The sequence below is a fragment of the Branchiostoma belcheri genome, unplaced genomic scaffold (genome assembly GCF_001625305.1).
Source record: "Branchiostoma belcheri isolate BF01 breed outbred unplaced genomic scaffold, Haploidv18h27 scaffold10, whole genome shotgun sequence".
Classification (NCBI taxonomy): Eukaryota; Metazoa; Chordata; class Leptocardii; order Amphioxiformes; family Branchiostomatidae; genus Branchiostoma; species Branchiostoma belcheri.
This window is the reverse complement of record NW_017802380.1, coordinates 2,463,147-2,485,536: the sequence shown is the minus strand read 5'-3', so window position 1 is coordinate 2,485,536 and position 22,390 is coordinate 2,463,147. Positions and strand designations below refer to the sequence as shown.

The 22,390-nt window shown below is 44.1% G+C and overlaps 1 protein-coding gene across 2 annotated transcripts in view; it reads right to left on the bottom strand.

Annotated features, from left to right (window-relative positions):
• Nucleotides 1–10,904, bottom strand: part of LOC109471760 (leucine-rich repeats and immunoglobulin-like domains protein 3) — a 48,587-nt gene extending 37,683 nt beyond the window's left edge. For both annotated transcript variants that reach the window (XM_019771119.1, XM_019771127.1), the window contains exons 1-2: nt 10,480–10,904; nt 8,887–8,958 (exon numbers count right to left, since the gene is read on the bottom strand). In XM_019771119.1, coding sequence (XP_019626678.1) covers nt 8,887–8,958; nt 10,480–10,667 — 260 coding nt within the window. In that variant the 5' untranslated portion in view covers nt 10,668–10,904. The remainder of the gene's footprint in view (nt 1–8,886; nt 8,959–10,479) is intronic.
• Nucleotides 10,905–22,390: the final 11,486 nt, after the last annotated feature.

Below are 22,390 nucleotides of genomic sequence, written 5' to 3'. Positions count from 1 at the left end.
TACTCTTTGCTTTTGCTAAACATCAGTGTGACGCATGTTTGAGGTTTTTCAAGGCGATTTCCTGAAGTTATTTCATTGAGCATTTTCATAAGCCACTATTTTAAAGTAAAGGTGAACAAATTTTGCAAGCTTTGTGTAACAACATCTGCATTTTTCCAGTCAATTCACATTGGTGTAACATCAACAGATGCCCAAAGTGCCAGGGTATACAAGCCTACTCAACAACTTATACATATTTACATTCCTGTCAAATTAATTATCACCTTTGCCAATTATCTACCACAAACGTTTTGCATACAAATGCATTCCTGTACTGACAGTCAACGAGGTAATTAACAAGCAAGCCGGTGGCAAAACCTTCGGCAATACATAATGAAACACAAAATTATTGCCTTTTCCTGGCCAAAAATTACACCCTTTGACACAGGTGCACACTGTGGTATTGTCGCGGGTGTTCTGTAATAAGCGGCTTTTTATGTGATTTACAGGTAGGTGGAATTTGTCGGCTCAACAGCTGCAAAGGATGTTCTTATTCTTTGAAGTCTTGACACAATACGGCGGCATCCGATCGACAAATTCCACAAATGTGAATGTGCAGGGGAAACATCTATTTTGGGTCTTATCCGTGCATTCAAAATGGCCATCTCAGAATTGCGGAAATGCGGGTTCCAGAATTGGAACTGAATCGCGGGGATAATCTTTGCGATTCTGCGGCGGTTCCGATATGACGTCAGCGTGAATACTTGGCAGATGACGGAGACATTAATGCATTAGGAGAGCCGTTTTCTCGCTTTCTCCACACAAAGGATTCAATTGCGTCAAATACACCCCCATGCCGGATTTGTACCTGCTATTTAGGAGTCTCTCTCTGCAATCAGACATGCCGAGCCTGTGCCAAGACGGCTGACTCCGGTCCCCCGATAAATTGCAAATGCTTTCAAGTGTATCCACACAGTACTGCACTTGACTTCCTCAGAGATGGTTCAGCATAATACTCTCTGCCAAAGAGAGCTGAACTTAAGCAATGGCTAACTTTTACAGCTATGTGAAGCAGAAAACCATATGCTGTATATCGATCGGTAGCAAAAAAAATACTTCAAAGGTTGTGGACTACTCACTTGGAATTGTAATGACAGTGCAAGAACTTCTTCGCTCGCTGAATCTCAATGACAAGACTATATTTCACAGCAGTTTCAAAAGCAAGAACTTGTTTGCATGCTGAATCACATAGTTGTAAGGTAACAACTGCCACACCATTACACTGAACTAGGAAAAGACAAAATAAATTCAAAGATGTGTAAATTCAAACTGTAAACAGTCACGGTTGGGACTTCCTAGCCTTGTCAGTTATTGTCTTTCCAAGCAGTAAAAAAGAAACAGGATAAATACACATGCTTAGCACCCCAGTGCTAAACCACAGGGATTTTAGATAAAACTGTTTTATGAGTCCCAACTACTTTTATGGACTTCCAACAAGTTTTATGCAGTTGCTCGCAACAAACTGCAACTGATAGAGATACAATCAGATGTTGCCAGTTACAAAACTCAATACAAACTTGCTTTTCTAGCATTTCAAATAATGTTTTGCAAGTACAATTTTCGGTCATAAATATTCACTTTCAATAGACAATAGACCATTTTTTATCAGGTATTTGTCGATCAATAGGCGGGCTTAGCACTGAATGGGACGGACTTTGAAGTGCACTTGAACAAGACGAATATTTATTGACAAATAAAACCCACACTTACATGCAAACGTCTTTCTCACACCCCCTTTCACATGATAAATTCACTCTTCCACCTCTGGTGCTGACTATTTGTTGAGAAATTTTTTTGGACAGATGCCATACAATGGGTTACTGTCCAATGATATAATGACTACCCAACGCTTGGAATAGACAGGCTCAACTACACTTTGTCATGCCAATCTTTCATGCAAAAATGATCCATCAAAAGAACAATACCTTTTTAAACTTATGTAAAAATATAAAAAAATTCGACTAGACTCCATGTCCAGCAAAATGATACAGTAACAATGAAACTATTGTCTGAAGTGAAGTCTATTTTGCTCTTGTTGTTAACCATTTAGATATGCCACCAGAGCGAAGGTCACAATGCGACTTGCGTGACAGGCTGGCAGCCCGATCGTTTTAAATGAAAAATTCATGCTCCATAGGCAAGAGGCAACACCTCTCACAATGACATCCAAACCTATAATCTACTTCAATCACTCGCCATATGACAGCACACGCACCAAATATAGCCGGGGGTCTCCTGCTATTATTAATAACTAGAAGCAATTTCTAATACCAAGCATATTTCCAGTAGATAACAGAACTTGATATCGCAAATTGTCAACCGAACGTCGCAATATTGTAAGCCATGCTTTCATTAGATTTCTGCCTTGAGTAATCCACCCTTGGCATACAGGCAAGTTAGAACTCCGCAGACCTGAGCCGTTTGAGCTCCGTGGAGATGTTAGGAAGATGGATATACCCTGTAAAGGACATGTCTACACCACAGTATAAATGACATTCAGGGCAAATAGTACAGACATGACATTCTGATGAAGCACGAACATGAACTTTGGGCAGTTTTTCCTGATTTTGACCACTTAAATAGGTCTTCTATTTTCTTCCTTTTTTTTAAAAACATATTTGTACCAATAAAAGTAAAACATTTTCTTTTTGGGGATGGTCACGTGTTTTCCCAGAAAATTGGTCATTTCCTACAGATAAAGAGTTACTTTACAGTCAATAATCTGCAAACAGAAACTTTTTCCAGAGTTATAAGCATTTCTTACAAACATAATAACAACTCAGGCTCCTATATCGCTAAGAGTTACATCAAGGCCAAGGCAGCTCGCGAGGTTGTAATTTTCGACACCTCTGCGGCCGCGCTGGCTCTCAAGTCTCAACCACTCTGTCGGAGTGAAATATTCTCCACCACTGAAAGAGAAGCTGCAGCTCCTAATCCTGGACCAGATGTGGGCTCTGCACAGGTCACGGACCTGTCTCTGCGCAAGAAATTAAACACTTGCCAGTTGGTAAGCAGCCAAGTGTGAGATGTCTGTACAGAAGAAACCCTCCTTATCGAGGTCTGACACCTCTGCCTGATAACCAGCAAAAGTCTAGACCCTGCAATGCAATGTAAATACTACAGCACAGCTCAAAGCTAAAGACCTATGCATAATCAAGCTTCTTCCTGGAGTAGGCTATTTTAAAACCGAGTTTTTGCCTCCGGACACTGTGTAATCTTATCAGCTGGTGTAAGAGTCAAAGGAACAAGTTGGAACAAATACATGTGCAACAGTGCTTAACATACCACGGCTATATATAAAGAACTGTTCAGTCTGCCAAATGTGCGGTCCACCAGATTGTACCTCCCGTTTTGCAAGGAAGAAACGGTTGATTCATTGGCAATTCCCAAAAGTGGAGGTTGGGGAAAAAAGGTGTGCCATCCGGCAGATGGTTCCACCATTTGGAACGTTCTCCAAAGGACAGTCATTCCTCCCCACCTTGGAAACTACTGCATAGTTTCTGTTGTGTTTATTGATGTAACCAGTGCTGAGAGGAAACATGTGAGAGAGCATCAGCGCCGAGGTGATGGCAAATGGGTCTCCGAGATTGGAAAACAGGCCCTCCACGTTAGCCAAAATGGGAGGTGAATACCCAGTAGAGTCGGCTAGCTACAACATGTAAACTTCTGCGCTGGCTAGGGGATGCTTTTCTGAAGGCAGTCGCCTTGTAAGAATGTTAACCCTGACCCCTGTCAAAGTCCCCCACCGCCACACTCCCAGGTAAACCTGCACTCCAGACACAAACGGCCAAACACCACATATTGGTACAGGCCAGGAGAGTTCTGCTTGAGGAGGCCGGAGTCTCGCTCAACCGACTTTTCTTTTTTTTTTTGTGGCCGACACGTCGCGGTGACAAACCTTCCTACCAGCATGATGAATTGAAATTAAATTTAGGAAGTTTCTGTTGACCCTGCCGCGGGTCCCATTTAGCCCCGCAAACATCGCGAGCAAACACGTCCACGGATTCCGTGCTCTAAGCCTATCTCCACACACGCGAAAGTTGGCGCGGGGATGCGGACTCATACCCGGGGTGCAAAAACTGGTGGTGAAACGACACAAACAAATATTTGAAGATGGCTCCGATCAGCGAAGTAAGCCTTTGATATTTGCACTGCCCTGCTAGAAGTGCTGAGAGGTCAAAGCGATGGTAAGCTGACGTTTTCCCGCCCGTTTTCCCCCCATCTGCTGGGAACATGAAAGAATGCGCGAGGGCCAGAAGTCGTAATTCAGAAGTTTCTAGGCATTCAGCACAGTCTCTGAAGTTGGCCTTTCCTTTGTGACAGTCGTGGCCCCATCCAGCCAGCTTTACAAAGCAAGGGGAAACTTGGGAAGGGATCGGGTTTCGCCTTTAATTAAATGCCAGTGAAACAACTAATCCTCCTACAATTGCACATCACTGAGGGCGCTACAAAGTGAAGGTTTGGCTTGACCAGCGGTGACAAGACTATATTTCACAGCAGTTTCAAAAGTAGCAACACATCAAAATGTATGGCCTAACAGTTCAAACGCTCAACTACCAACTAGAAACAACTGTTCTGTCCTTTTCTTATAACATAACACAAAACAGCTATGGGTAAGATGTCTACAAAATATGTGACGCAAGAGAAAGCTTCGGGAACATTTGGTCACTTTATTGCACAAGCATATGCAGCAGAATAGACCCATTGACATGCAAAACACATACTAAAATCTTGGAACAGAAGGCATTGTTAGGCATCTGATTTTGATGCAAATTCCAGAGGCCACCACAATGATATGCATTATCACATGGGAAATGGCCAATTTCCTATTACAAAATCAAGTTCTCTTCTATGTCGATATAATCTAACCACAAACATGACTCATAAAACTACTGCTTTTGTGAAAGACTAGGTAACTGCATGGAGGACAATTACTGCTCATAATAATAAAAGTGCATATTCAGAAACAAGTATTGGGAGCAGACGTATGCAGTTACTGGATAATAATAGAATAGACAATTGCACCACTGGGGAATTATAATTATTACAGACGAATACACACGCAGAATATATCACTTCTACCCAATTATATGATGATCAAAGTCATTCTTCCAAAACAATCCTTGCTGGGTTTGCAGTTTTTAGGCTATTTCTGACCAATAGCTATTCAAACATCAAGACTTGCCAATAACCCTAAGCCTTCCTAGAAATGACTGTTAGTCTTGGCATTGCCAGAAATTTATCCGTATCCCTATTTGTAAGTGTAGAAAATTGCCTCCTTTAGTTCCTTACAAGAAAACTTCACTCTGAAGACATTTCAGTGACACCATACAGTATGTAAAGGTGACCATTTTACGCTGCACGAGACAATAGCAATCAATGCGCAGCCTGGCTCTAACAGCGATAAAATCAATGGAAACATCACGAGATCGGTGACAAATGTCCAACACCTAATTGTCTTCCTCCCGCCTCCAATACAGGAAATTTAATTTACTGCCAATATCATCCACACCTCATTTTCCTGGTTTAATCAGACCGGCTGCCTTCGACAGATGTGATACCTTCGTCCGACAATCAGTCCACTCCCCCCAACACAATCGCAAAAGGGTATTACGTAAACGTTAGCACCGCGGAAAGCAATCGCCGGCGAACGTGGCAGTGACATTTACGAGACTTGATGTATGTTGCGAGGGTAATTACGCCGGATAGCAGCATGGTTTTTGCTACGGGAAATCTTGTATCTTATCATTGATGGCCCCGGCAGACCAGAATCGCTATCCACATGAGGGAGAAAACAGATAGCCTCTGTCCAAAGAGAAAATTGGAATACTTAGGCAGACAACAAATGACAAGCACATCCACCGATGCATTTTTATCCACAAAAATCAATACACATATGAGCAGAGTCTAAAACAATTATAGTAAATCAACGACAAGTTTCGGGGATATCGGTTAGGAAGGTCCATAAATCGGGAAAACTGGGAAAGTTTTGTGTTATGATGCAAAATATGCCATCAGTATTTATTACAAGCAATTACCAATGGCAAATATTACTGTAACAAATGGGCAAAACTTTATTGAATGAGGGAAAAATAAAAATTGCTAACAATTCGTCATTGCATTACCAGCATAACAACTCACGGGCCTCGTTACACTACAAAGTATGTATCGACCCAAGAAAACATTCCAGGAGTACCTGAATTTCTTGCAAGGCAATATTTGTAAAAGGCTTAGCTCTGGCGGTGACGCACTGAAGTTAAAATGTTTTAGACTGTTGGTCCTTGCCAACAGAGAGAACAAAGCCTATTTTGTTGCCCTTGCAAAGACCAAAAAGTTACACAAATAAAAGCCATGCCATCCAGAACAGAGAACTTCTACACAAGGCTACGCTGAACAAAATCAAATGAAAATGTTTAGTGTCAGAAACATTAGTCTAGTAACATACAAAAAAACACACACTACTTCCTATTTATAACACTAAAAAGTGTTATACTCTTTAACAGCACCAATTACTTCACACCTCATTTGCACCTCCCTTCCCCCCTACCAATTCAACAAAGACTAACAACAAATCCGTCAATAGAAACAAATCATAAACTTCCCCGCGTTTAAAATCCGTCATTTTCTCACCAATTATAAACAACTTGCAGACAAGTTTCACTTTTTTCCACTCGGAAAAGCCCCATTGGTTTTCAAGTGACAATGGAGTAGGTCCTGTCACAAGTGCCCCCACTTTGTATACAAACGCTTACAAAGTGTCCATAACTATTTCCTATCTTATCAGATCTGGGGTCGCCTTGGTTCGCTTTACATGCCTAATTAATTGGGACACTACACACCTCAAACAGAGAGCTAGACAAACCTAAACAAGATGCATTCCATCTAAATATGGCCTGCTTTCATCTGCTTGTGCCTTTCCTTTCCCACAACAAACCCAGAATTGTTACGTTGGCTGGTCCTCTACCCTCGGCTGAGCAGGGCTACTCCTAATGTAAATACGATCTGGCTAAACTTCAGTATAGCTATCAAACTCACCCAAACTAGGTCACCAAGAACATCAAAATTCCCTCTATGAGACATGCTGGTGGTGTGGAATAATCTTTGGGCAATACACATGATGTGCATTAATTTGTAAGGCTTCCAGTCGGATATGGTCTCGAATACACATGTCTGAATTTACAAAAGGGGGAACGCATTTGCATGCAAATTCGCCCGGCATCTGAATTCTCACACAAATTTGAAATTACCATGCAGGAAAATGCTTCCTTTCCCTTTGTAAATTACAACAGGGGGGAAGAGATCTCATATATTTCACTTCTTACTGCACAAGTTAGTCTTATGTAGAGGGAATACTGAACAGCTCCACTTCATAACACCTAGCCTTCCAGGGATTTCCTAAATTACAAAGTGCATTTGGCGCTGCCTGGGAATATTTTGGATCATTACAGCATGACTCTCACTTTGCGAGGCAGTTTGATCTGCGTGGGATGATTCTCTCATGCATACGTGAACACACATATACACCCCAGCAGGCAACAACTGAACATCGGTACTGAGAATATAAGAAATATGAGAAAGCCCAGACAGCAAGATGGCAACAATGGTGTATTGATGTGTCTTTTTTTATTTCAACTTCATTGATCCCTTTGTTCTGTATCCATGCTGGGGCGGCTTCCCAGTACTCTTTTGTTGCCTTGCATGACAAATGCCTATAGATACTCCTGCATGTTTGCCACTTCGTTAACACAGGGTCATGTACCTTGGAATCGGAGGGATGGAAAAGTCCTGAGCGGGGAGCCCATCCCCCCAAACCCTCCTGCCAAAAGAGAAGTGTTGACACTTGCATTCCAAGCAAAACTGATGCTTAATCAAATAAAGCTGCATGTTTTCTTAGCACAAAAAGAACAAGGGCAATAGGGGTCGGGCTAACCGTCACCAAAAGGCCAGAGCCACAATGCATGTGGAACAGAATAGCGTGGCGGCGTGGTAAGTTGCAGCTGTGCCCAATGTGACGCTTTACACAACAGCCCAGTCCTCTCAACTTCCATTCTCCGGGACGGTGTCCCCTTTCTGCTTTGTGACGCATAAGGCAACTTCTAATTCGGTACTACGGTTTCGTGAGGGGGACCTGTGTCGACATCTCCCCTAAATTTGTGTCCGTAGGATTTGTCCGGGGATCATGCAATCTATCGGTTGTGGGGAATTTACCGTAATCCCGCCTATATCCCTTAAACACAGGAGCAGTGAACTACAGATCCACACAACTGCGGAGTCACCCAAGTTCAACACCAAATCTCCTTCCAAAGTACAACACAGTGTAAGGTTACACTCCATCCACTAAAACAAAGGGCAAAACCACAGCCACTTTTACTCCTCAGAGTATATCACCTAATCATTGAGTCGGTGGGATTTTTATGGCTACCGTGTGTCTGAGTCAATATCCCCCAGTGTAGCAACCCAGTCAGTATACCTGACACTACTTTAAAAATTTCCATTAAAATTTCACAAATCAAGAATTCCGTGGGATTGCGTTGGATGCAGCAAATCTATGCAATCCCTGGCGCTAAACCACCTGCACCCGTCCACTCACTGTGATGGAACGAGATTCTGGACTGCGATCGCCAACACAAAGACTCAGTCGGGGCTCCGATCATCAAAGCAGCGTCACTAAAACACGCACCCTGACATCCCAAGAGCCCCCAAACCACTGGGCAAATTGTCCAAGACCACTTGTTCCCACCCCCAACTCAATTTCTGCTCGTAAATTAATAATTCCACAAGCCAATAATGACCTAGCGGGGAGTACTCAGGCAAAAAAAAGTGTGGTGGAATTAGACGGTTACTCACAATTGTTGAAGGTTGTCTAGTCCACTGAAAGCGTCCTCAGGGATTGTGGATATCTGATTTGACTGTAGCTCCCTGTGGTGGGAAAGAAAATAAGGGAAAAACTCAGTCTTGGGCTCACGCAGGAAAAAAATTACACACCATTACTGATGTGTCACAGCAGCGATTACCAAATACGTCCACTTTCCGTCATTTATACTGCAATTTCGCATTCACACAGGTAAAGGTGTGCGTGAGGTCAGGGAACAAATAAAAAAATTGCCCAAGCTCTTAGCCAATTATTGATAATACCTCAACTGTGGGCTCACCGAAAGATTATGAGCGAGGGAACGGCTGCAATACACTGATATTACATTGCTCCGAGCAGTAACGGGGTTAGGGCGGATTGACGAGCGAAATGGAAAGCTAGCTCGGCACAATATTCCGGTTTATCACCTTGGGCGCAGTAGTTGCGTCTAGAATCTACCCCACAGCAGTTTTATGTCAGCCCCGTCCTAAATCAGTAACGTTTACAGACACATATTGGACCTTACCGAAAACGCCATCAATTTTAGAAAATGCTGGGTTTTTGAGGGGCGGCCTGACTACCGTTGTGTCTGCTTGCGAATGTTTCAAGCTTTGGAGATTATTTGTTTCTATTCATGCCTTTTTTCCTCATTGTTGAACTGTCAAGCGACAGACAGATGAACCTACTGGTGCCCTGAATACCAGAAATATTGCCGTCTAAATGTGTTCCAGTCGAGTTTATTTTCTGACAATGATCTAGCTGTTTCCCCCTGGCCTTTATTTAACGCTTTGACATTTGGGTACAGCGTGGGAAATACGTTTCGGGAAGCTTGTGTGCTAGACGTTGTGGTCCCTCCACGGTAACTTCAGTGTGTATCAAAGAGACCCTTGCGAACAGTAACAATGTAATCACTCCAAATGGCTTTCGCATCTGTCGCGTGCTACCGACTCCTCAACCGCGCTTACAGCGACCTACTTCGCGACTTGCGTGGCCCGAGGAGCAAGGTTTAGAACTAAAGCACGATCCCGCGGTTTTGGGGGGAACTGAGGAGGAGAAAACGTCGTGGATTTTTGAACCAGGACGATCGGAGTCGCAGTGGGAGCACGGGCCTGACCTTTCAAGTACAGAACCAGCTCTTCAAACTGCTTCTTGAAAGGGGGCACTGGTAAACCGTGGCGGCTCGCCCAACACAAGGGCCCGGCCGCGCGGCCTTACGAACTAACTCCTAAGTCCCTACACCTTCTGACCAGGGATTTAGATCGAAAAACGCCGGCTGGGGGAAAGATTTCGACTCGCATCGGTTGGTGGGGTAAACAGGTTTGCCTGAGTGATTAATTATTCATAGAGCCCTCTCAAGAATGCCCCGAAACCGGGAACGCTAGATCGCTGACTTTTGGTGCTCGGTACACACTTACTATAGTACCTATAACTTCGCAAATACGCCCTACATGTGCTTGAGGAGTTGTGGAATTGGGATATCTGTCTGTAACACTTCTAACACTAGTGTGTAAGGCGTTTGTCTACTCATTAAAATGCACAAAACCAGGGGTGACTGGGCACTCAAAACATGACCTCTGGCGGAAACTTACAGAATCTGGACCCAGCTGGGCAGCCGCGTCGGGATGTGGCGAAGCCTCCGATTGCTGCAGTCCACCAGGAATCCCTGACAGGAGCACTCGGAGGGACACTGGGTGTTCTGGGCATCGGCTCCGGCCGACAGAAGGGCCGCGAGTACAACAAAGGCCCAGCGGAGCAAGGACAACAACGCAGCCGCCATGTTGGGCCGCCGCTCGCCCGAGTCTCTCCCGATTCCGGTTCTCCCGCGGCTCACGAGTTCCAATCACCGCCAACAGTCTCTTCTCGGATACATCCTACCTCTACAACTCTGCTGTGGTCCTCAGTCGTCCCCTGATCGCAGTAAATGTGGCGTATTTCGGTCCAGAGCGTGAGAGGTCCGACCGCTGGTTTTCAGTCTGTGGAAATGTGAAGCCAGCCACCCACGTTCCGTATGCATACATACCAAATGTCCATGCGGCGCGCTGATTGGTCCGCGCGCCGACCACGTGACCGCCCTCACAGAAATGCAAACCTGTCCAAGAATTCAGCGGCTATTATTTTACCATGCAAATCTTGAACCCTGATTGACAACCCGAGGTGTCCGATTCCGAATCCATTGAATGAGAGAAAACGAGTTGACCGTTCAGGGATAAAAGCATGAGGTAAAATGAGATAATTAGCTCATAATACTCGCGATCGGCAGATAAGGCTTTGTATGCTGAAGTGATGCGCAAACAGGCACTAGAGAAATGCAAACCGTCTTTCGTCAGTCAGAAGGGCGAAAGTCAAAACGCTATACCGGACTTCATATATTTGCACTACATTATCGTAAATTATCTGACAATTTCGCGCTAAGATTCGAGTACCTGGGCCAAGTATGTATTGCGAAACCTGTCACCTACACATTCGAGCCCGGACGCGAACCCATCAGAGACAATCGCTTTTTCACACTTTTCCAAGGGCGGCTAAATACATCTTGGCAACTTGTGAATTTATGTGAGGAGCTGGCGGTGTGTCTTGCGCCACGGGAACTCGCGATTGGGCTCGTTTTCAAAGGCATGGGCATCCACTGTGTCCCAGACAATCACACCCGCATGCACTGCACTGTGTGTGTTGCGTCCAATGCGGCATGTAAAATCTATCGTTTTCGTCAGAAAGATGGATGTTGCACTGAAAACATCATATCCCTTCGCTTTCGTGCATTCATTCCGAGGGGTTCTACTCACAATCACGCCACAGCGACTGACGTTCGATTCCTATCTCGCTATTCTAGCTGGGCGCTCCAAAGGGAACGGAATGGAAGTGGATCGAGGATCCTCCCTTTGTATCTCGGCTCCTTTCTTCGATTTTGTTGGGTGAAAAATGGTGGGTTCGGGAGATAAGCGCATAGGTACCGCATTCTCGGAGTCTTCCTCACACAGAGATGATAGCAGTGATTTTAAATGATCGATCGACTCATCAAATAGATGTAGCTAAATGCGCTCTCATCTCCGGGAAAAGGGGGAGAGAGGGCGCGGCGAAATCCCACTCCGCCTTCAGATGTGTATTCACCAAAGACCATGATTTATGTAAGACGGTTGAATATGCAACTCCGCCCGTGGCCAGTTCAACTTTGAAGCTTCTTCAAGCGTTTGCGTCCATAAACTACCCTTCCTCAGACATCATAACCCCTATTTCATACTGCGCTGAATTCCAGGATGCGATTCCCCCGGAATTTTTGGACGTGAGTCGGATTTGCCAAGCAGAGCGCGCGGGTGCGTACGCGGCGCCCCGGCTACACAAGACGGCGGACTACCGCGCGGTCCACTCCGCCCGGCGCATCATCACCCGGGCTCATTCACGCGTGTAATTACTTCACATTTACACCTGCACATCCTCTCCACCGAGCTACACTTCCCTCACAACCCAATCATACACCCGGCCAGGAAAGATTTCAAACGTTTCCAGCGAAAGTGTGATGATTGCGCACCGTCGCGCATTTTGGCATGAACACACTCTCACTATTGACACTCATTCCCCGCAGGCCGGCTCAGTAGTTACTGACGTTCGCACCTTTCAGACCTCCAGCGATTAGAGTTCCGGCTGTTTCCGCAATCAATAAACGCCTGCTTCTATTTAATTCACCGTCGGCCAAGTGCAACGTATCGGGCAAATATTTCTACTTTACGCCGCTGCCTGTGTGCTGGTAGAGAATTCCCTAACCCGGCCTTTTCATCTGAGTTCTGTGCGAGTAAATACATGTACAGCGCCGCCCCACTTCAGACGGCACCAGCGACGATCCCTGCGTAAATCTATAATGTTTGAAGTAGTATTGAGAATCGCACTGATTTTAAACCATCGCGTGGATAAAATTGGGAGGCCCATTCTCGGTTCAAGCCACCCACAACTGTTCTATTGCCAATTCCTCATCCTTTATGAACAATTAAACTTGTATCTGTCTGTCGTAGAGATGAAGAGAACAACAGAAAAGACATCGTGTTATTTTTTTACGGGCACGGGCGTGTGTCCGGCCGCTCGTAACGTTTAAGTTACGATGTATAACGGACGTCGGCTCACGGTTCTAAAACGTAGGCACAGTACAGGCGCAACAGAACAAAACGTGTGTTCTATACATTTCCCATAGCCTCTACCAGGTACCGCAGATCGCTGGAAAAATAGTCGAAATTGGCCAAGACAAAGGGAATACTATATGACCAGAGGAGTTGGCCGGCCAGAGAGGGCACATTTCGCGGGTCGCAAAATGTACGCTCCCTGGTCGGCCAACTCACCTGGTATAGTAATTCCTTTGTTTTGGCCAATTTTTACTATTTTTCCAGCGATCTGCGGTGCCTGGTAGTAGAGGCTAGATTTCGTGGCCCACGAACTGAAATTTGAACGCGTTCAGCAGGTGTAAGTCGACACCAGTCGGCCATCTTTCCATCGATTCCCGTAAAAGGACTGTTACAATTTCCTGGCACAGTACGTTTTCCGGCTGTCGGACAGGTGTCATGGAGAGGGGGGTTATTGATTCATTAATTGAATGCGAAAACTAGAATAGACCAACCTTGCACGAAATGCCGAGTAAAAGGACTCTCCAAGCAGAGGTTTGGGTTTGGGGTTATTTCTGTCGTGTCTTTAGGCTTTTTTTATCGGGGTTTCTTTTTTGCACTCGAATTTGTTGGGTTGGGTGAAAAAAAATCCAGTGCAAAAGAGAAACCCCGATAAAAAAGCCTAAAAAGACGCAAAAAATAACCCAAAACCCAAACTTCTGATGGAGAGTAACTCTTCTCTCCATTGACGACAAAAAAAGTCGAAAACGTCATGCGTCCGGCTTCAGCAGCATGAATGCGAGAAGTTTAACTAGCTCTTGAGGAATCTTTAACTCACTTGTCACTCACTCTGGGAGCTTCTAAATTCTTTTTCTTTAAAGTCATCGCACACGCGGTCACTATGCTGTTGTCTAAGACTCATGAGTCATGGCAGTCTCAGTTATGCAAGTGTGAAGCTCCCCGCATACATATGACGAAAAAGGACGAAGAGGACGAATGTAATAACCACTAGAAAACTTAGCATGCGCGGTCATGGATGTCTGCAAATCTAAAATGACTGCTGTAAAACTCATTTGATGGGTGGGAATTTAGGACGACCCCACGAACTTCTAACAAATTGCCACACCGCTTAGTAATAAAGGCACGAAAGAGTCAGTGAAGCGGTAAAATGAAGAATGCACCGCCCGCAGTGCAGAGGGGGGGTAGGGAAATGTCACCATGCAGGTGCATATTGCGTGCGGCTGTACGGCACTGCCCCGGGCTTTTTTCGAGGGAGGGCATTTGTTTCCCAGTAAACAGAAGGACAAAATGTCCTCCCGGACGTGCTATCTACACAGAACACGCACTGGGCGAGGTAATTTATTACTCCGAGATGTCGTCGAACGTTTGTCAAAACAAAGTGAAAATGTAGCGTGTCACAGCGGGGGTGCTCCTCCGAGAAATCTGCGCTCTGCCCCTGTGACCGCCTTATTCAACTAAGAAGAACTCCCAGAAACATTAACACAATTTTCTCCTCATTCTTCATGTGTGTAATGCTATTCAATATCTTCCGACCGAAGATATGTAACCTAATTTGTAGTAGGGCGTAGAAGCAATGACTCATCCGGTCCTCATGATGTCCGCATTAATAGAAGTTTAGAAGGGTGATCAGTAAGTAGGTACGGGGTGGGTCTATAGTTGTCAGTTAAGTTGCTCCGGCGTATAAGTCAACTGTAAACACAACACTTATCTCATTATGTACTCGTTGAATTCTTGATCCTCTGTCAAAAACTGTAATATGTAACTTTGTGGTAATGTACATGTATGTATGTATGTAATGTAATATGTGGTCTTTAAATTTTTTGCAACTTCTGTCTCGTCAAAAATAGATTAATATGAATATTCCGTCTAGCCCGCTATCTCCAGTTTAGAGCCAAAAGCGATAAGGAACTGGGTTGTAGTGCACCGCGTGTAGTGCTAGAGATGTGATCTTTAACCCATTTCTAACGTGTGACAAGATAAGGCAGTAGAGACGAGTAGGAAGCTGACGTCTTTTAGTTGTTAGCCATTGATCACTATGATAGGCAGCTGTAACTGTAGGAGGCGTGGGCAGTTCTGTTAACAGGCGTGTGATATGATAGGAAATATATATAGTTCTGACGCAAAATGCCAGTTTTGCTGATAAGGTGAAGATGTCTGATTGCAAAGTTTTGGAAGTTTTTCTTTTTTTTTCAAAACTTTAGAGACAACCGAAGAGTTTTGACATTTTGGAGCACCCCTCCAGTCAATTAAATCTTAGTCAAAAGCGTGCATGTGACGTCCAAAGGAAGAGAGGATAATCCGCAGAAAGTGCGCTTGACCCACACTGTTATACAGATAGTTAGTGCCACCTAACCAGAGACAAGATTTAAAAGTCACGAATGACGTTCTGCATCTTTTGCCAGCTGGCGACCTGTGGTTAAACATTCCTACACGATAAACCGACAAGTTACACTGAAAAACATTCACAGGTTTCGACCTGAAGCAAAGGTTGCGCCGGAAAGTCTTGAATTCTTTGCCGCCCGAAAGAAAAGCATTTATGAAGTTCCCGATCCAAAAACCTTGCCCTTAGAGAGGCTTTTTGTGAAGGTTCATCAAAGTCAAAGTCTTTTGCAGAATTCATTCTTCACGCAAGCCGCACTTTGTGGCCAAAGGCTTTACTTTGACGCCGTATGAAAGAGGTTGGAGAGTTCAGAGAGATAAACTCAGATGCACTGTACAAGAGTATTTTGAGGTCAGGCCACCCTTGGCATTCATAGTTCTTTAGCTCAGAACAAGGCTTCAGGTTCAAGTGTAGGTACATCTCTGTAGGATATAAGCGAACAAATTCGGTTATAATCATGCGACTGAAACAAATCTTTCACTGCTAGAAATGTGGTTCAGGATAATCTGTAAAAAGGTAATCGGAGAATGTGACTCGGTTTTCTAATACCAGTACACTATTTCTGTTATCTGAACATGTGATTCGGAAAGACGCACATTGGCATCTTTATAGCGATAGTACATTCTATAGCGTTAAGTACGGTAAGTCCATGTACACTACAGGTGTTTTAACTTTGATTTGTCAACAATAAACAATTTGTCAACATTTTCTTTATAATTCATTGTTGTCGTCTCTGTTATTTTTGTGTGCTCTGCTTCATTGTTCACTGGCGTGTTACTAAGGTATGTTGCCCTTGTTCTATAAAGCATGTTATCTAATGTTGTGCATTCGTGTGTCTTGTCAACTTATACGATGATGTGCTACATCATTAAGTTAAATAACTGTGCCAGTCATATTTGTTTTATCATTTTCAGACGCAAAGTCGTCCTGCGTTCCAATGCATACACTATGCCGGGGTCGACTAACTCCTTTGTCCTGTATTGGATTGTTCCGTATCGTGTTGAGCTGCACGGAGCATTCGTAACTGTAAGATAAATCAATTATGAACCTTCCGCAGACCTCACCCCCGCCGCGATACGAAGTAAGACAAATGCGTTCCTCGAAGTTTACTGACTCCGAAGTCTCGCGGCCATACCTCATCCCATTTGCCCCCATCGACAAGTGGAGCCAATACAATCTCCTTGATTTATGCATAATACGTAAATTATTTTGTCCTACTCAAAAGAATTTGGAACGAGCAATCGATTTGATTTCGTTTTTGGTCCCGGAGGCCACAAATCTCTCCTTTGTTCTGAGGAGGCTCGCCAGTGATGTTTTGTAGGGTATCTCGTGACACGGTGTTGCGCGATGAAAGGTGGAAATTTATAGACGTGGACACAAAAAAAAGATAGGGTTACACGGCAGCACACTTTCCGGTAGCTGACATCTAAATAAAGTTTCCTGGAATCTAAATCACAATAGCACATCACAGATTGACACATTTTTTAAATGATTGTAGCAAAGTGCGAACAGGCACGCGTAACACCTATAACATTAACTATTACATCTTTAGCCAACGTAGAACTTATAAGTTATAGGATAGAATTTATGTTGTTTACACACACAAAATGGGTCACTTAATGAATGAACCTCTAGCGAGGATTTGACGACCTGTTTCCGTGATAATTGCAAACTCAGCCGCGGCGACCATCGCGATGATTTTACGCAAGAGAAAGGAGAAAAGTAGAACAATGACCCACACAAGGAATCGTTCTCGCTGCGTCAGCGGTCCTGAAACTGTAACTAGACACTGAAAAACTAGTTTTCATTGGCACAGAGACATGATCCAGTTAAGAGTCCCAAATTTCTTTTTATCGGGGTTTCTTTTTTGCACTGGAATCTTTTTTTTTTCACCAAACCCAACATACTAGTACTCTCCAAGCAGAGGTTTGGGTTTTGGCTTGCATGTTTGGCGTTTTTTTTAGGCTTTTTTATTGGGGTTTCTTTTTTCACTGGAATTTTTCCCCATCCCTCAAAAAAAAATCCATTGCAAAAACGAAACCCCGCTTTAAAAAAGCCTAAAATACGCCAAAAATAAGGCCCAAACCTCTGTTTGGAAAGTACTTTACACCCGACGTCTTATAGACAGGTTAACGTAAATTGTTGACGGGATCTCTTCCATGCATCGTTGATGTTTCACGTGCCCCCGATGTTCCTATGTCTACTTTGTCCGGGCGAATCGGATACATCACATGTAGATGTACGACCAATCGAACCTTAATCAGGACCGCGATCTCACCACCGCCCCTACACTGGAATTAGAACCGCTCCAAGTTCAATCACACGCGAGCGGAGAAACCGATTTTTCAGCCGTCCCCGAAGTCTCCGGGCCTTGATGAAACCGGCATCGGGCTCTCATCAGATCGACCATCTCGTTTGGACTCCTGATTTATGCGAGGCGATCGAAGCACGGTTCCACGACGGGTTGGAAGTTGGGCCAATTTCAGCCCAAAGGCAGGGAGACTTTCTCAAAAATCGAAATTTCGTCCAATCGAAAGTCATTACCAATGACACCCCCTAACCAGGAAGGCCAGGCGGGTAGACCTGTTGCCACTGGCGATAGATACTGACTGACTGACAAAATAGCCCCAAGTCCGGTTTGTGGTATAAACAGCCATTTATTCTTGTCAGGTAGATTCGGCCCGAGCCCAACCGTTATCTCGTAACCACATCCTCAAAACCGTCAAAACAAATTCAGAATCTGAGTATCCATTTGCACAATATAATGAAATACACTTTCACAAAAACTTTTATGTGTAATATTATGTATACCCGTTCAAAAATGATAAAACAACTTTTATCCTTTTATGCATTTGGTGGTCGGAATCCATTTTCGACTTAAGATATTCATATTGTCAATGTTACTGTGTCTTCGAATATGTACATGTAGTTTCATGTGATTGTTGCATAAGACGTTTTGGTCGTGTGTTTTTTTCGTTTATATATATCTCAATAAAGAACGTCATAATTTATAGATTGAGTAATTTATCCTCTAAGAAGAATGACTAGAATGCAGTCAAATCATTCAACAAGATTCACTACTGGTATTTTTGTAGGACTGTAAATTTAAATTGATGACTACCAAGAATTCCGTCCTATGTGTGCGTGGGTGATTTGGAGGACGATTTGGTTCGCATGTATGTATAGCCAGTTACATACATTTGTCCATTTATTCAAGGTGCTTCAGAACTGTTAAATCTTAATGAGTAAGTGTACATAGTGTCTTAGAAGGTTAAGGTCAGGGTTGGTGGATACAGCCGAGATATTTCCCTTTTCGCGGACAGAGGAAGGCGTTGCCGTTAATACGCGATGATCGTCGAAAAGTTTGCAGTTGTATGTAAGTGGCAAATCTAACAAAAGGTAGAAATTACATTGTTACACCGAGGAGTATGGTCTAACCAACTTGGTTTACTGGCAGTTTTCTGGTTGTAGCTCTCACTCACAGAGATGTGCATGTGTCTAGAGCGGCACTGAATAGGGGCTCCAGTCATTTCTTTTTTCAAATGACGATATATCTAGCTATCACTGACAGCGTGCCAGACGTGTCTGACAGAAATGCCCAGACAAAAGGATAAATTATGATGAAGATAAGACAAGGTGAAGTTGATCCGGCATTCTCTCACCTAAGTGTGGCTGAAAAGAATGTAACCTTTCAGGAAATAGCGTGTGAGAAGCGTTAACCAAGGTTCCTTTTCTGTCACCACCTCTCCACACGTTTTATTCCCGGCCCATCCATCCATCCACATTCTGGGCCCATCAGCTTGTCCCAGACCTCCCGGGTGCTTGTTTGTTCGGGGGTCGGGACTCGCCACTTCTCACGGCCAGTGGACCCTGGTTGCCATCTTGGGCACGTGCATCTTTCACTTTTTCTTCCATCTCTGTCCCAGGATCATACATCAAGAGATGTCACTGCAGTCTCGGGCGTGATTCCCTCGCTAACATGTGTGGTCAACATGTTTCCGACTTCTTCTTACATTCCTGCCACGTTCTAAATCAGTAAGAGAGATGATGGCGAGAAAACTTGTGGGATTAAAGCCTGGCCGTGGGTTAATGCCTGATCACTGCGGCTAAAGATGACGCTGCGAATTGTTGAACCCTGTGTAATCCCCGTCCTACCAAGGAGGTTTAAAATAAAACCTTCTTGGTCCTACTTATGCTGGTATTGGGAAATTTACGAGTTTGTTGCCCCCCTCTACTCTCCAAGCAGAGGTTTGGACTTGGGCGTACTTTTGGCGTATTCGTAGGTGTTTTTATACCTAACGGGTGGCAAATTGTAACTGCCTGGCAAATAGATACTGCCTGGCCACCGAAAGATCTGCTTGGATATATATTAACCCCCTCCCCCTTCTGACAGATTCGGAAAGAAAGTTCTGGCAATACAATCCTGTGCTAAACTGGGCGGTACCAGCGGAAGAGAATCCACGGGACGCTCTGTAGGGAACGGTGGGGATGATTGAGACGCTGGTATCGCTACCTACACTTCCAAGAGTCAAGGACAGACCGCTGTTGACACAGATGATCAAAATCTGTATTTTGTCTGTCTTCAGAAATAATCTTTCGAACTCTGTCAAATCTTCTATACAGCAGATGGTCTCTGAGCAAAAAAAGAAGGAACTGTAATCTTGAAAATAAGCACATTGATTAACATAATCTTTAAACGATGTAGTCAACACCTAGAAGTCAAACACATTAAATATAACAGTTGTACCCTAACATCTATACACTATCTATACACTGACAAACACTCTCATTGCTGGAACTTATCAGTGAGAAACAGAAAGCGTCGCTAACAGGCATAGCGCTGTTTAAAATCAAGATTATTTGGAAATCAATCATAACCGATCGGTAGTTACCACCTCCAAGCTACTGCTCTGTAGAAGGCAAATCGTCTAAATTGACTTGGAAACCAAGTGGCTCAAGTTCCCCTCTAACTGTCAGAACTTTCGCGACGTTTTGCCGATGTACTTTTCGCCTGGGAATGAAGTAAACCTGTTCAATACATACTAAATATCTCAGCGATCAACAGATGTGAAAGTGTATCGACATTTTTCGGTTCCCTTAAGCGAACTGTCACGATCATCCGAGTAATTACCTGGCAGGCGACGCCGCGGCATCTCCCTGTACGATAGGGGCAATGTTAGGTTACGGAAGTAATGACAGGAAGACTATATTTGCTCGTGCTGTATCGACTTTTGCCATTGAGTTCGTCGATCCCGGCCCATTGTTTGAAATGCCAGCCGTCTCCCTGTATTGAAACTGGAATCAGTCTGTGTTAAAACTGCTTCACACTTGCGCTAGAATACAGGCTACCTGTCTCAAAGATGTAGTAGACACGTAAAGCCTTGGTTTGACCTTCAAGATAAGAAAGAGGCACGGCCACAAGAGCTTGTCCTACGGAAGATCCTTCACGCCTCGGTGAAAGTTAACACAGTAAAAGATTACGGCCAATTACTATAATGGGCCACCGCCCATAAGTGCGGCAAGTGGTAGCGTTTTATTGACTCCCAAACTGTGCTCCCCTCTTTTTCCACATCCCTGCCCGCCGGGAAGCCGTTACTCTTGGAAAGCGTCCAAGATTTTCCGGGGAATGGGGTTTCATTCTGACTTGAAGTCTCCCAAAGGGGGCGGGATCGCCGGTAATGACAGCAAGCAACAAACTTTCCGAGGGTCAAGATGTAAACGGATCGAAAGTTAACTCCCAGATTACAGCGTATCAGTTACGTTTATTGGGACATACCAGGTTCTGGCACGTTCTGGGCTCTGGTGCCCGCCGACTGACCGACTTAGGGTGTCCAAGAATAGAAGGACGCCCTGACAGCAGTACTAAAACTGTTCTGGTCTGTAAAATCACTCAAAGCCTTTTGGGTAAAATACTTCAAAGCTTTAATTCTGGAAATATGAGACTTCGGACGTTAATTTTAAAAGCATCACTGGTATAAAATGACGTTGTCTTGATTTGGTTGTACATCTCCAAACCCTTCTCCCTACGGTTGTGGCAATCTGCAGTGTAGCCCAACCTAACGTGTAAATGAAACCGTTATGTTCACTGATGATTCACTACACTATTATTGGAAAACTCCGAACTGTAATACAGGCCACTACAATATTATACCCGACCGCGGGAGGATTCTGAACCCCCACTCGGGCGATCACCCACAGTAATCACACAGGGCACGTCGGGCTGCTATTGATTTGTCCTAATTAACTTTCACCACAAACATGACATGGTTTGCTGATTGTTATTGTAGAAACATTGGCGAGGGCTTATATAGCCGCTCTGAGGAAGAGGTTAGTTACCCTCCCTTCTGAAGAGAACTAACGTAAATTGCTGTTCACTTTTCTTTCCGCTTGTTCAACTGATTTCAATACATTAGATCCTATAGATAAATTCAATCACATTCTCGGGGGGAGTTAACCGATACAGTGTTCAAAAAGGGAAATACATCAAAGAATGTTTAAATACTAGAGACTACATATTTAGAGAATAGTTAAACCTTTACTGTTGCCGCTGACATATATTCTGTGAGTAGGATGACTCTATTCATACACGTATTTGGCTTCGTTAGATCTTTAGTTGTAGATGACCATACAAAAGTCCCTGACCTTTTTGTTGAGTCAATAAAGAATCTGTAAAATCAACTTCGCAGAGGGAGGGGTGGGAGTATTGGGACAAGATAGATGCCAAACCGCCTTTCCTGCTTTGGTAGTCAGTAATCCTCTTTATTTAGCGATCCCTGCGGATGAGTTTATCCACAAAGAACTAAGAGGAATGTTACCAGCGAATATATCATGAACAGTCGTTACTTTGATCCAAGGCTGGCACAGGCCTTGTTTTCTATTTTCCCTCACCGTAAGAGTCTTGGATTTCACACCGGGGCAACGGTTCGGCCTGGTAAGTCCATCTCTTCTTCAAACAGAGCAAGGAGATCAAATACTCCAAATAAAGTGGTCCCTTAAAAATCAGCTGAAGTATTT